The 13,573-nt window shown below is 50.6% G+C and overlaps 1 protein-coding gene across 2 annotated transcripts; it reads left to right on the forward strand.

Moving 5' to 3' along the window:
* The first annotated feature begins 1,647 nt into the window (after positions 1 to 1,647).
* On the forward strand, positions 1,648 to 8,263 carry FGF8 (fibroblast growth factor 8). 2 transcript variants are annotated; one of them, XM_036736396.1, is made up of 5 exons: positions 1,648 to 1,700; positions 1,874 to 1,910; positions 3,954 to 4,134; positions 6,655 to 6,761; positions 7,976 to 8,263. In XM_036736396.1, the coding sequence occupies exons 1-5, from the start codon at positions 1,648 to 1,650 to the stop codon at positions 8,261 to 8,263; spliced, it is 666 nt and encodes a 221-aa protein (XP_036592291.1). The 2 variants fall into 2 exon arrangements, with proteins under 2 accessions (XP_036592291.1, XP_036592292.1); XM_036736397.1 differs by having other exon boundaries at positions 1,669 to 1,700; positions 3,987 to 4,134.
* Positions 8,264 to 13,573: the final 5,310 nt, after the last annotated feature.

Raw genomic sequence — 13,573 nt, forward strand, 5'->3', positions numbered from 1 at the left:
TTGATAGTAGCCGTACAGGAGGAACTTTCCCACCTCTACCTTCAGAGTACAAATCCTCCTGGGGCACAGAGGAACTGTCCTGTCACTCTAAGTCTGACCCTGGAAGGGACACTTTTTGAATGGAAAGCTGTGTGTTTGGTCCTACTGTGGGGGGAATTCTGGGGCTCCCCAGAAAGGGAGTGGAGAGGGCCCTGACCTGGATCTGCTGTAGAGGGGGCACTTTCTCTTTCCCTAGGGACTGCGGGACCAGGAGCCAGACTTCTTGGTTTCCTGATAGGAGCAGAGTGGAAGGAATGTGTTGGGAGTAGGGAGTCGAGAAATATTTCTCTCCCCATTGACAAACACCGGTGGTACATTCATACACAATTTTAATTCCGAGTGAGGAAACAAAGCACTGGACCTGCTGATTTGATGACCTTGGAAAAGTTGCTTCACATATGAACCTCAGTTTCCCCGCGGTTGTATGAGATAAGTTCTTTAAAGCTCGACAGATATGCGAGGTAGCTTGCCCACGATCATATACAGTAGCAGTTAAGTGACAGACTAGAACCCAGGTCTCCTGATACCCAAGGCACCCTTTGCAACAATGTGGTCTCTCTCTGATAAACAGAATTACAGACACCCAGGGCCTGTGACAGACACAGACACAGCAGGGCACTTAGTAGGCTTTTAAAATGTTTGTTGAACTCAAAGGCGCATGGCCATAGCCTAGCAGGCGGCCCTTAAGTTCCGGATAAGTGGGGAAACCGTATCCAGAAACCATTAAGTTATTGCTGTCTGGGTTCTAGAGGCCACGGTCCGCGGGAGGGGTGGGACATCCCGGAGGCCCCCTTCAGCTTTGGGGTCTCGGACACTGGGGACCAAGTCAAATTTCCCTGGGCTCTGGAGAGCCCCCCCCTTTCCCCCTCTCAAAGCAAGAACTGGGCAAAGGAGGGGGAAAGGGGGCTGGAGTAGCCCAAGCCTACCCCACTGTACCCGAGACCCCTCGCCCCGCCTCCCAAGCCTTCTCCCCCCAGACTCCAGACCCCAATCCTCATCTCTCGCCCCGCCCCCTCCCCTCCCTGGGGCTCCTCACCAGCCCGGTTCCCAGCCCAGGCTGCGGGTTCCGACCGCTGTGCGCTGTGCGCTCTCCCCTCTTGGCGGGTGCGAGAGCCTGCGGGGGCCCCCCTCCCCTTTCCCCTCCCCCAGTCTTTCCCTCCTTCCCTCCCCTCCCCACCTACCCCCGTCCCCACCCCCCCACCCCCCGCCCCGGCTTCTCCTCTGGCTGAGGATCCTGTGCAGCCTCCTGCCACCCGCTCCACGCATCGCAGCGGGACCTGGCGGGGGCACCTCGCCGAGCCGAGCGGAGCCGAGCCGCGCCACGCCGCGTCTGACCCTCGAATCTCTCCGAGCTGCCTCTTCTCCTTGGCCTCCACTTCTCTCTTCTCTCCTCCTCTATCTTCCCTGTCCTCCACTGTCCTGTCCTCCTCTCCCAGCTGGTCGGTCCGTCCCGGACGCGCCGCTGGCCCTCTTGGGCTCCTCTCGGGCAGCCCGCCCCGATCCCGCTACCGCGCCCCCGACGCCGCCCCAGCTCCATCCCAGGGGACTGAGTCTCTGAGCATCTGGGACTTTGCGGGCCCGGCCCGGCCCGGCCCCTCAGCCGTCTTCATGCTCCCGACCCTGCGCGTCATGGGCAGCCCCCGCTCGGTGCTGAGCTGTTTGTAAGTAAAGCCGCCGCCGCCGCTCACTTCCACCAGTCCCCTGCGCCCGAACGCCCGCCCGCCCACTCGCCCCCGGAAAGCCAAATCACTTCCCTCTTTCCTTCCCCGGGCCGCCGCAGCCTCTGCTCACACCCCTTCCTCCCCCCCCTTCCTCCCGCTTTTGTCTCCTCCAGGCTGTTGCACTTGTTGGTCCTCTGCCTCCAAGCCCAGGTAAGGAGCCCTTGGCCGCCTGTCGGCTCTGCGCGCGTGGGACTGGGCGGTGGTGGAAGGGAGGATGGGAGACTGGGGTGGGGACTTGAGCGGTCTGGAGACGGGACCAGCTCCAAGCGGGCAGGCAACCGGCAGGACTGAGTTGGGTGAGAGCAGAGCACGGCTGGGAACACTAGATGGGAAAATAATTAGATGGAGCCAGTTGGAAAAGGTCAGGCAGCGAGCGCACTGGCTCAGCCTGAGTTGGAGAGGAGGCACTGAGGTGGGACAGGATGCTGAGCGGGGGAGGGCGGGCACAGTTAGTCCAGAAATGGCAGTACCCCCAGCCCGTGGTCCAGACAGCCTTCGTCTGAGTTAATGCGGACCTTAGAAATACAGCCCTCTCATGTTAAGGATGGAGAAACTAAGGCTCAGGAAGAAAAACTTCCCAAGGTCATACAAATACGTTAATGACAGAAGCTAGAAGCAGAAAGCAGGCCCCTTGCCTCCCAGTCCAGTACACTTTCCAGCTCCCCAGGGATGACCAGAGAGGGGCCAGGACAGGAGGTTAGCCAGGTGGTTGCGAAGGCACTGTAGAAAAGAGAGCAGTGTGTCATATGTGGGAGTTAACTGAGGCATTCTTCGGAGAAAAGACCAAGGCCCCAGATGTTGTCGTTCTGAGCTGCCCTGGAGCACACACACACACACACACACACACACACACACACTCTCTCTCTCTCTCTCTCTCTCTCTCTCTCTCTCTCTCTCTCTCTCTCTCTCTCAGTGTAGGGACAGGGCTGGGAAACTGGGAGCTGCCCCAGTTCATCAAACGTAACAGGTCGGGGGCAGGGGGTGCAGCAAACTACTTCTGGCTCCTGGGACGGACAGATGGATTAGGAACAAATCCCTGTGGGTGCTCACTTGGTTGCAGAGGCAGAGAAATAAGAAGCCCCCAAACCAAACCTGCCTGGAGCAGGAGAGAAACAAAGAATGCCAGAGGAAAAAGAGAAGAGAAAGAGAGTTTGGGAAGGAAAGAAATTGTAGAAGCTGGGATTCAGTTCACACTCGGCAAAGGGAAATAGGCATCCTGACAGTGGGTGGGACTTCTCACAGAACTCCTCACAGACCCCCTTCACTTTGCCTAACAAGGACACCCCCCTTCCTAACCCCCAGGCTGTATAGAGGGAGCATTCTCACAAAGTAGGGGAGGCATCTGAGACCAGGTAGAGCGAGAGACAGGACAACACGTAAAGGTTATATGTCATCAAGAGAAGAAACTACTTGTGAGCACAGGATAGGACCCCCACGCCACCTACTGCTCTCACCCCAAACCACAGGTCTTTTTTCCTCAGTTGTTTCTTAGCCTGAAGCAGCGCCGGGTCAGGTTAAGCCCTCTCTCATCCTCAACATTTGTTCCAAATACATCTTTATAAATGTCATTGGGTGAGGTCCACATTTAAAAGGCTCAGGGGTCCTAAGAGGGAAGTGGGGGTGCTGAGGGCTGAACCAGCTCAGATCTTGAAACCTTGCCACCTCCTACTAAGAAGGACAGAAGGGAGTGAGTGGATAGAGACAGGATGTGTGGGTACCTTCTCCATACACTTGTTCCTTTCCTTCCAACCTGTTCTGAGCTCCCCACACCTTTACTGTAAATATCCCAGTGCACAGGATAATGGATCAGGGTCCAGAGAATAGTTGCAGCTGTAGCACCCAACTACCTAGGTTGGATGGTCCTGCTCTGAAATTTTCTTAATTTAGGATTAGGTTAACATATAGAATGATCCCAAAGAGAGACATTCCAAAACCCCAGAGTGTAGGCGACAAGGGAAATAGTATATCCCAGAATAATATAGATTGGAAGGGGGAGCCTGGGAGGAGAGGGGTGGTAAATTCATACGTGTTTGTATGTAGGAACAAAAACTCAGCTCTGGGCATCCATGGTGCCCCACCCCTCTGTTTTAGTGCCTGGGGGAGTCTCTCAGTTCCAGGGTGGAGAGGGTCACTCAGACCCTTGGGAGGAGTAGCATTATAATGGTGTGTTGTGTATTTTTCAATTTCCCAAAGGTAACTGTTCAGTCCCCACCTAATTTTACACAGCATGTGAGGGAGCAGAGCCTGGTGACGGATCAGCTCAGCCGGCGCCTCATTCGGACCTACCAGCTGTACAGCCGCACCAGCGGGAAGCACGTGCAAGTCCTGGCCAACAAACGAATCAATGCAATGGCAGAGGATGGAGACCCCTATGGTAAGGCTGGGCAGGGGAGGTGGGCTGTGGGCACAGAAACTGACAGGCACTGTGGAGACCCCAGGAGCACCTTCTCCCACCCCCACCCTAGGTGCAGGCATTAAATGGCCTTAGTGGGCTAGGCACCATGAGTCTCTTCGGAGAAGTTCTCTTTAGAACATTGAGGCTTCCAGGGAGAGAGAGGCTCTTCAGAGGCTCTGAAGCACTGAGGATCAAGGTGACTCCAATATTATAAGGCATCCTTCTTTCCTAGATATAAACGAATTTCCATCCTCCCCCACACCTCCACTATAGTTTGAAAATGGAGTCAGGCTGGGGTTTCTCAAGCAGCTTAGGCAAGCAGGCAGGGAATAGAAGTGGACTTCTCGTTGGTGTTGTCTGGGGCCAATAAGGGAAACCCTTGAAAGGGGATATGTCAGACAGGGCCCACAAGAAATCGCCCTGGACTCTCTTCAGAGTAAGGGTGGGAAGGAAGAGTATGCTTTGGTTGGGGGGTGGAGGGAAGTGTGAAAGTTTAAATACTTTGATCATAAGTGTCAATTACAGAAGGACTTGGTCAAAAGGGCCACATTGGGTTTTCAAGGAGGAGCTGGCAAAGGAAGCTCTCCTTTTCAGAGTGAGGTGGGCAAACTGGACGATAGAGGCTACAGTCCAAGCCAGAAACTGGTGGCTTATTTAATTTCAAAAACATTTACTATTCCTGCCTTGAAGCTGGGGCCATCTGAGAGTCTTCTGTAATGTACTGAGAGGGAAAAAAAAGGGAGCCCTCTGGGCCAGTGAGCCAGTGGGCAGGAGAGCATTGTTTCAGAGACCTATTATTGTTACTTTTTAAAACCTTTAAATAATGACCGAGTTAAACCAGCATGAGAGGAGAGAGGAAGACTCTATTAAAATGTAATAAAAAGGTGGAACATTTTACGGGCTAAGAAGAAAAATGAGGACTGATAGAAAACAGAAAAAGGACAAGCCGTTTTTTCAGATGTAAAGTGTGAAAGGAATTGCAAGTCTGTAAATGTTAAAAAAAAAAAAAAAGCTCGAGATTGTTCTCCGGGAATCTCTGGAGAGAGCCCTCGTCTGGCAGAGCGATTAAAATCCTTCTGACTTTTGCCTTTTTGAATGTTTCCTGAATACTTTCTCCTCTTCTCAGGCTAGTTTGGGGATCGAGTATGTCTCGCTGCATTTTTTCTGCCTCTATGTAGCTGACTTTCCTTTAAAGCTTGAGTAGGAGACATCATTTTCCTGAGATAAATCTGTCACTTAGAGGAAAGAATAGGTTTGAAAATGTTCAGCTTTCTAAAAGCACAGTTGCAGAATACTGCTGCTACTGTACCTGACCGGCCAGTGCCAAAACAGAGAGCAAGTCTCCAGCTTTGGGACTAGCCACCAGGGTTAAAAGATCAGCACCCTCTGCTCCCATCCAGTCCACTCTCTCTCTAAGTTCTCTGATCAGACTGTTTGTCAGGCACATTGTCGATCTTCCAGGAAAATGTATCAGGTGGCATCTTCCACTGAGCCTGCCTCCGTAAGAATACTTGGGATTAGGGGCAGGAGTTGGTGACAGCATACGCAGGAAGAGGCTAGGTGGACCTGTTGAAACTGATCATTTGAGATCTGGGGGCCTCAGAATCTCTGGCAAGATTTCCCCCTGAAGAGCAGGGCCACAGTAGTGGGCCTTGTCTTTTCTCAGGAAGAAGGCATTGACTTCCCACTCCGTTTCCTCCTCCTTCCCCCTCTCCCCCTTGCTTTCCTTTTCCTTATGAACCAAGATAGGATTCCTGATGGGTTCTGGCCCCCAGGCTCTAGTCAGGTAGTGAGCGGGAAAGGGGGGGAAACTGGTTGTATGTGAGCAGTGTTTGGAGTGAAGTGACTATGTAAAGAACAGAGAGGGCACAAGGGAGGACAGTGAAGCAGCTTCCCTAGCCGTAAATCAGCTCCCCCCCACCCCTCCCCATCTGTAAATCAGCCCCTGGGGCGTCAGGAAAGGGCTAGAGGACATCTTTAAAAGCAGTCCCATCTCTAGCTAGTTTCAGGCTGGGAGGTAGATGACATCATTGTCCCCTTTAATCAGCTTTCCTCTCCCCCTCACATCCCAACCATCAAAGTCACTCACTCTTTCGCCAACCCTCCAGCCTCTAATCTAAATTTTCCAATGTTTCTCCAGTGTTCCTCTCTCTGTGGAGACCTCTAATATATGGAGATCCATATAAGCAAGGATTTGAGGTGCCCTATTCAGTGAGGTCAGGTGGTAAAGTAGGGAGGAAGCTTATTGGGAAAAAAGTAATGACATCTGAATTTTCCTGGGGTATTGAGTACTGGGCCTAGAGGCTTGTGTATGTTCATTGGGGAAAAGGAGAGGCATGGCTGCTGTTCTAGTCTGGAGTCCAACATGAGAAAGGTTCAGTGTTCCTGGTTCTCCATGGGTTTGGGGATGGTAGCTGCTAACGCTGCTCTTGCTGCCTATGAACAAGAAGAGCACAATTGCTGTGGTCCCTCTGATGATCATTCCCTTCTCTCTGGCAGCCAAGCTCATAGTAGAGACGGACACCTTTGGAAGCCGAGTACGAGTCCGGGGGGCTGAGACAGGCCTGTACATCTGTATGAACAAGAAGGGAAAACTGATCGCCAAGGTAGGGTCTTCAGAGGCTGGAGGGGTTGGATCCTAGGCTAATAGGCTAAGTTAGATGCCCCCCTCAACACCCGTAATACTATTTGTTCTCTGGACCAAAGACATCCTTGCCACCTTCAGTTTCAGAGTGAGTAGATTGTCACCTCTGGGGTCAGTCCCATGTTTATTGTGTTGGAGTGAAGGGATAAATCAAAGAAAAAATAAAGCTTGAGGAGGAAGAAGGAAGGCCTAGTTAGCAAAGGGGGGTGGGGGGGAGCTGCCGAATTCCATATATCTTCTTAACAAATCACCAAATTGCTTTGCTATTATGTCCAATTCCATGGTACAAGCATTTGCAATGTTCAGCAGCTCTGTGGAACCAGCCCCTCTACAGAGCTCTGAAATACCCCCATTAGTCACGGCTACTCTGCTTTGCCTTGGGCCACCACTGCTTCCTGGGCTGGGGGCTCAGCCCAGCTCCAGTCACTGGCTATTCCCCACCCCCAAGCCCACCTCACCTCACTCTTCAAGCCTTTCTACTCTGAGGGAGTACTAAGGAAGAAAACCACTGTAGGTGTGCTTTTTGCTAACATTCACTTCTAAGGGTCACAAGGAACCATTCCCACCTTGGGATCATACAGCTTTCTCATCTTCTTAGATCTCCCTACCTCCCCTGTCCACTGGTGTCTTTGGCAGAACACAGCCTGATATGATGGGGGGGGGGCGGTGCCCCTGTTATGTGGGGGTGGAATCCCCAAACAGCCCCTACAGGTGGAGAAGCCTCACTCACTGGGAATTCTGGGACCTGGGCATTAGCCAGAGAGGATAGACTCAGCAGGAGGCTCAAGTTGTGTGTGTATGTGTGTGTGGTGGGGGTGGGGGGGGAGGTTAGAAAGGGTGGGTGGCTATAGACAGAGTCCTGCCCCCCAGGCTCTGTCCTTCTCTCTCTCTGCCTGCCTTGTCTGGGGGCACAGCCCCTCTGCCGTGCCATGTGTCACTGCTGCCCAGGGGGGAGGAAGTTGCCGGGTGTGCTATGGGCTGTGAAGGATTAGAGACTGAGTGCCTGGGTAGGTGGGCGGGGCTGCTGCTCCTGCCCACCTCACCATCTGCCAGGGTGCATGCTGGCTGGGCCTGCCCGCCTGCCCTCTGCCTTCTGCATTCACCCACCCCCCCTCCCTGGCTCCTGGAGCCGGATGCAGCTTTGCCCCTACCATGATGTCTCTCCCATTCCCACAGAGCAATGGCAAAGGTAAGGACTGTGTCTTCACGGAGATTGTGTTGGAGAACAACTACACAGCTCTTCAGAATGCCAAGTATGAAGGCTGGTATATGGCCTTTACCCGCAAAGGTCGGCCCCGGAAGGGCTCCAAGACCAGACAACACCAACGAGAAGTCCACTTCATGAAGCGGCTGCCCAAAGGTCATCACACCACAGAGCAGAGCCTTCGGTTTGAGTTTCTCAACTACCCCCCCTTCACTCGAAGCCTCCGGGGCCAAAGGACTTGGGCTTCTGAGCCCCGATAGGGCCCTGACCCCTCCCCAGGACTTTGAGTAGAGACTTTTCTCTTAAAAGGATAACAGAGCAGCTAAACAGAATGGAACGATGTGGGGAGGGGGGAGGGGAGTTCCTGGGTTTTAGATGTGGATAATTGTTTGCTGTTGGGTTTTTTTTTAAACAAAAAGAAAAAAAGAGGCTTTATTTTTGTATTCCACTTGGCTGTGGTTGTCTTCTTAACTCTTCCCCAAAGGTCTCATTCCTAGGGCGAAAACTGGTGGTGGTAGGGGGCTGTCTTCCTAGGACTCCTCAGGAACAAAGTGCAGGACTTTTCCTAGTCCCAGAGGGGCTGAGGTTACCCCTCTACCCTATCTCCCTCATCCTGGGTCCCAGTTCTGCCCTACTTGACCAAGGTCTGGAAGCTGGTTTCCCAGGAGTAGGCAGGGTGGGGGAGAAGAAAGCTATAGCCTGAATTGGTGGTTCGGATGTATGTTGGGAAGTGGGGGAATCATGTATCGGCGAATATTAAATGATTGAAATATTTATTTAACATGTCTACTAAAAGTTTGTGTTTGGGTGATAAGGCACCCCATTCTCTGAGGGGAAACAGCCCTCTCACAGCAGTCTGTATAGAAAGTGAAAATTAAGAAACAGCAAGTCCAACCTTCTAGTCAAAGTTTTCAGATTCTGTGGGTGGGCTCCTACTTGCTATCAGACTTCTGCTCCTCCAGGTCCCCAGCTCTCTGTAAGGCTTTGTTAGGCTTCTTTGCACCCTAGAGGAAGCCAGCAGCTCTCAGACAAGGATCTCCTAGCACTTAACAGCTATTAATTACTAACACCTCAAAATACCACCTCTGGGCCAAGGATGATTATTAACCTGTTGCCTGCTCTAATCCTCACCAGGCTGGACCAGCCCAATAGGACCCAAGGATCTGGCCAAAATCACCCACAAATCTTCATTGAGTGCATGGTCCCTGTGTGCCCTGCCTTGGAATGGAGCCTGATAGCCTCCCAATTTCCAATTCTATGGGAATTTAAAGGAGAGAGGAGCTGATTTTTGGAGGTGGGGATATGGGGATAGGGATAGGGAGAATAGGTGTTAGAGTTAGGACTATGTAAATGTGGGTATTGACAGTTGAGACATGTACCAGGTGTTCACTTTGGGAGATGGGGTTAGCCAGTTGTGAGCAGGGGGAGCTGAGCTGACTGTTGTCCGAGGAAAGGAGGAGTCCATAGCGGTCAGGACTGGATGGTGATCATTATTTCATCATGTTGAGACAGATTTAGAGCATAAAGGGACCTTGGAGGACCCCCTCATTCTACAGATGAGAAAACTGGCCCTGAGAAATGAAATGACTTACCCAAGATGAAACAGTCAATAGCAGGACAGGGATTTGAATTCAAAACTTCCCATTCCAAATCCAGTGCTCTTCCCACTACATTTCACCATCCCACAGAGTCTCCAAGAACTACAGAGTCAGAGGGGGGTGAGTGGGGTCTGTCAGCCTGGACCAGTGCAAGAAATGGCCCATTTCTTTATCTCCAGCATCCTGGGGTACAAGCGTCACACTCACTATGCCTTGTTTACCCAATCCATCTTAAAAATCCATCCTAGGAGTGAACCTTAGCTGGATCCACACGAGACACTGGCTCCTCCCTATTAGGCTTTTGGCAGCATCATTCTGTCTTAACCGGGCATCTCCAGCTCCCAGATTTTGCTTCCACAGCGTTAAAGAGAATCCCTAGAAAGAGAGGAAGACTTGGAGACAGAGGGGTTAAGAGTCTTATAGGGAGACTAGGGTAAGGGAGAAGATCTAGCCATAATTCCATTGTTCTCTGTCCCTGTCTCTGGGGGCTATCTCTAGAGACACAGATATTCTTTCTAGTAGGCTCTCTGGGATGGAGGGCAGGGAAGGAGTGAGGGGAGGGGGGACCTAAATAGTTTAAACATTTTTCTTTTAAGCTTCACCCCCCACCCCATCCCATTCCTAAGCCCCTCCCCCGCTGTTCCTCTTCTCCCCCTCCCCCTTTAATTAATTCTGGGTGAGCAGCCTGGCTTTATTGTGCATGGAGCTGGGGGTCTCACTGTGGGAAAAGTCACACCTTCTGAGCAGCTTCTGATGCCATGTAAATGAAGGAAAAGTCCAGGAAATGCTTTCATCTGCCCTGCCCGCTGGCCCCGCCACTGGGCCAGCCCCCAGCCCATAATGACCCACATTCATCTGTTGGAGAGAGTAATTCCTGGGGGAGGCCTAAGGGTGGGGGCGGGGTTGAGGTGGGGGCAACAGCTTGTAGGGAAAAAGGAATGTGAGCGCCTTAGGTCATGATCCTGGGGCTGGACTGGCCTCAGGACCTAGAGAACTATTAGATGCAGGGTGAAGATCCAAGCCTAGGTCAGCCTAATCTGTGCTTCTTGGGGAACCCGACTCATCATAGAAACTCCCACTCCCACCATGGTTTAACTTTTGATAGTGCCAGGGAGAAGTAAATCAGGCCAGACCAACTCAGCACCTTCTCCCTCAGGCCAGGGAAAGCCTGGAAAGTGTTCTCTCTGTTGGGGCAAACCTTCCTTCAGGGCAGGCTTCTTTTTGCTCTGTGCCTATGGGAATCAGGAAGCTTAAGTTAACAGCCTGACTCTGGAAGGAGTCCCCAGGGACCCAGGGCTCCCCTTGGAGGAGCACTGGGCTGTCTTCTCCTACCACTTGCAGCTTCTGTCCACAGGCAGCAGACTAGCTTCTTCCCAATGGGAAGATCTGAGGGGAGGCCCCTCTTACAAGGATTAGGCCTTTCCAGGCTGGGTCGATCAAAGTCGCAACACCTTGGGAATCCATTTACTGAAGAAGAGGAAGAATAGGAAGAGAAGTCTGTGCCTCATCACCCAGTGGAGTGGACCTGCCACCAGTTGCTAGGTCCCAACTCCTTCCTCTCCCTCTTCTGGTTCATTCTCTGCCACTGGGCAACCAACCCAACTCCAGCACCTGAAGAGAGAGGGCCAGGGCCTTTGGCCAGGGCCTCAAGCACCTCCTCCCTTTCCTGGGGTTAGCATCAGCTCCCTGCTTGGTTCACCAGAAATAAATGGGCTGAGCATATTGGGCCCAGCAATAACCCCTTGAAATCAGTTGTTATCACAGTTAACAACCAGTTTGGCTTCAGTTCAGGCTGTTAACTATCCAGCTGCTAAGTGCTGGTAATGATTGATTCCTCGCCAGTTGCAGCTTGAGTGACCGTAAAACCCCATTAGCCAGGACTCTGCAGCAGCAACAACTCAAAAGATAAACAAGCCAGTTGGGTGCCAGGCCCGGTCCAGTCAGCTCAACCCACCCTGTCACCCCATCTTCCCTGTCTCCTCTCTATGGCCTTCTCCCAGTCCTGATCCTCTACAGCATTTGAAACCACTGACTTCTTTCTTCTGGATGCTCCTTTTTCTCTGGTCTTTCATGACTACTCTCTGTCTCTTTCTATCTCTGTCTCTCTCTGTCTGTCTCTCTTTGTCTCTGTCTTTCTCTGTTTCTGTCTCTCTTCCCTCCTCCTTCCCCTCCTACTTGTCTGATGACTCCTTCTCAGTCTCTCCTTTGCTGACTCATCATCTATATCACACCCCTCCTATCTGCAAGTATACTCCAAGACTCTTATTTTCCCTATCTCCATTCATTTGATGACCGCATCAGTTCCCATGGATTCAGTTATCATCTCTGCAGATGTGTACCAGATCTATATATCCAGCCCTATTCTTTCTCCTGAGTTCTGGTTGGACCTTTCAAACTGGATATCTCATAGGCTTCTCAAATGCAACATGTCCCAAAAAGAATTCATTCTTTCCTCCCAAACCTACACATCTTCTGCACTCTCCTATTTCTGCCAAGAGTACCACTCTCTTTCCATTCACCCATATTCATAACCTCAGCCTCCACCTTGGCTTACTCTGCTTCCAATATAATGGATCACTGTTGCCAAGTCTTATCATTTCTACATCCACATCACCATTTATATCCATTTTTTTCTCTAGACTCACAGTCAGAACTCAAGTTCATGCTTCTAACATCTTCTAATTGAGCTATTATTATGATAGCCTCCTGATTGGTTTCCATGACTCAAATCTCTCCTCTCTCTAGAAGATATTCTCCGCACAGCTGCTAAAACAATTTTCGCAAAGTATGTGTCTGATCATGCCATTCCCTTATTCAATAATCTCCATTGGCTCCCTATTGCCTGCATGGTCAAATTTTTTTTTTTACATTTTTTTTTTAATTTATTTAACATATTTAGTTTTCAGCATTGATTTTCACAAGAGTTTGGATTACAAATTTTCTCCCCATTTCTACCCTCCCCCCCACTCCAAGATGGCATATATTCTGGTTGCCCTGTTCCCCAGTCAGCGCTCCCCTCTGTCACCCCACTCCCCTCCCATCCCCTTTTCCCTTCCTTTCTTGTAGGGCAAGGTAAATTTTTACGCCCCATTGCCTGTGTATCTTATTTTCTTGTTGCATGCAAAAACATTTTTGTTTGTTTTTGAACATCTGTTTTTAAAACTTTGAGTTCCAAATTCTCTCCCCTCTTCCCTTCCCACCCACCCTTCCTAAGAAGTCAAGCAATTCAACATAGGCCACATGTGTATCATTATGTATAACCCTTCCACAATACTCATGTTGTGAAAGACTAACTATATTTTGCTCCTTCCCAACCCATCCCCCTTTATTGAATTTTCTCCCTTGACCCTGTTCCCTTTCGAAAGTGTTTGTTTTTGACTACCTCCACCCCCATCTGCCCTCCCCTCCATCATCCCCCCCCCATTTTTTTTATCTTCTTCCCTCTTCTTTCCTGTGGGGTAAGATTCCCAATTGGGTATGTATGGTATTCCCTCCTTAGGCCAAATCTGATGAGAGCAATGTTCACTCATTCCCCCCTCATCCACCCTCTCCCCTCCTCCCACAGAACTGCTTCCTCTTGCCACCTTTATGGGAGATAATCCATCCCATTCTATCTCTCCTTATCTCCCTCTCTCAGTATGTTCCTCTTTCATCCCTTAATTTGATTTTATTTCTTTTAGATATCTTCCCTTCATCTTCAACTCACCCTGTGTCTGCTCTCTCCCTCTCTCCCTCTCTCTCCCCCCCCCCCCCTCTCTCTCTCTCTCTCTCTCTGTATATATATATATATATATATATATATATATATATATATATTTATATATACATACACACATAGATATATACATACATACACATTCACCCATATATATATACATAAACATATATGTATGCATATTCCCTTCAGCTACCCTAATACTGAGGTCTCATGAATCATACACATCATCTTTCCATGTAGGAATGTCAAAAAAA

The sequence above is a fragment of the Trichosurus vulpecula genome, chromosome 8, assembly GCF_011100635.1.
Source record: "Trichosurus vulpecula isolate mTriVul1 chromosome 8, mTriVul1.pri, whole genome shotgun sequence".
NCBI lineage: Eukaryota > Metazoa > Chordata > Mammalia > Diprotodontia > Phalangeridae > Trichosurus > Trichosurus vulpecula.

Bases quoted from the DNA above. Each gene is read 5' to 3' on its own strand.
- FGF8 (XM_036736396.1), top strand. From the start codon at position 1,648: ATGCTCCCGACCCTGCGCGTCATGGGCAGCCCCCGCTCGGTGCTGAGC. The intron at 1,701-1,873 runs GTAAGTAAAGCC...TGTCTCCTCCAG, and splicing joins CGCTCGGTGCTGAGCTGTTT to GCTGTTGCACTTGTTGGTCC. The intron at 6,762-7,975 runs GTAGGGTCTTCA...CCATTCCCACAG, and splicing joins AGGGAAAACTGATCGCCAAG to AGCAATGGCAAAGGTAAGGA.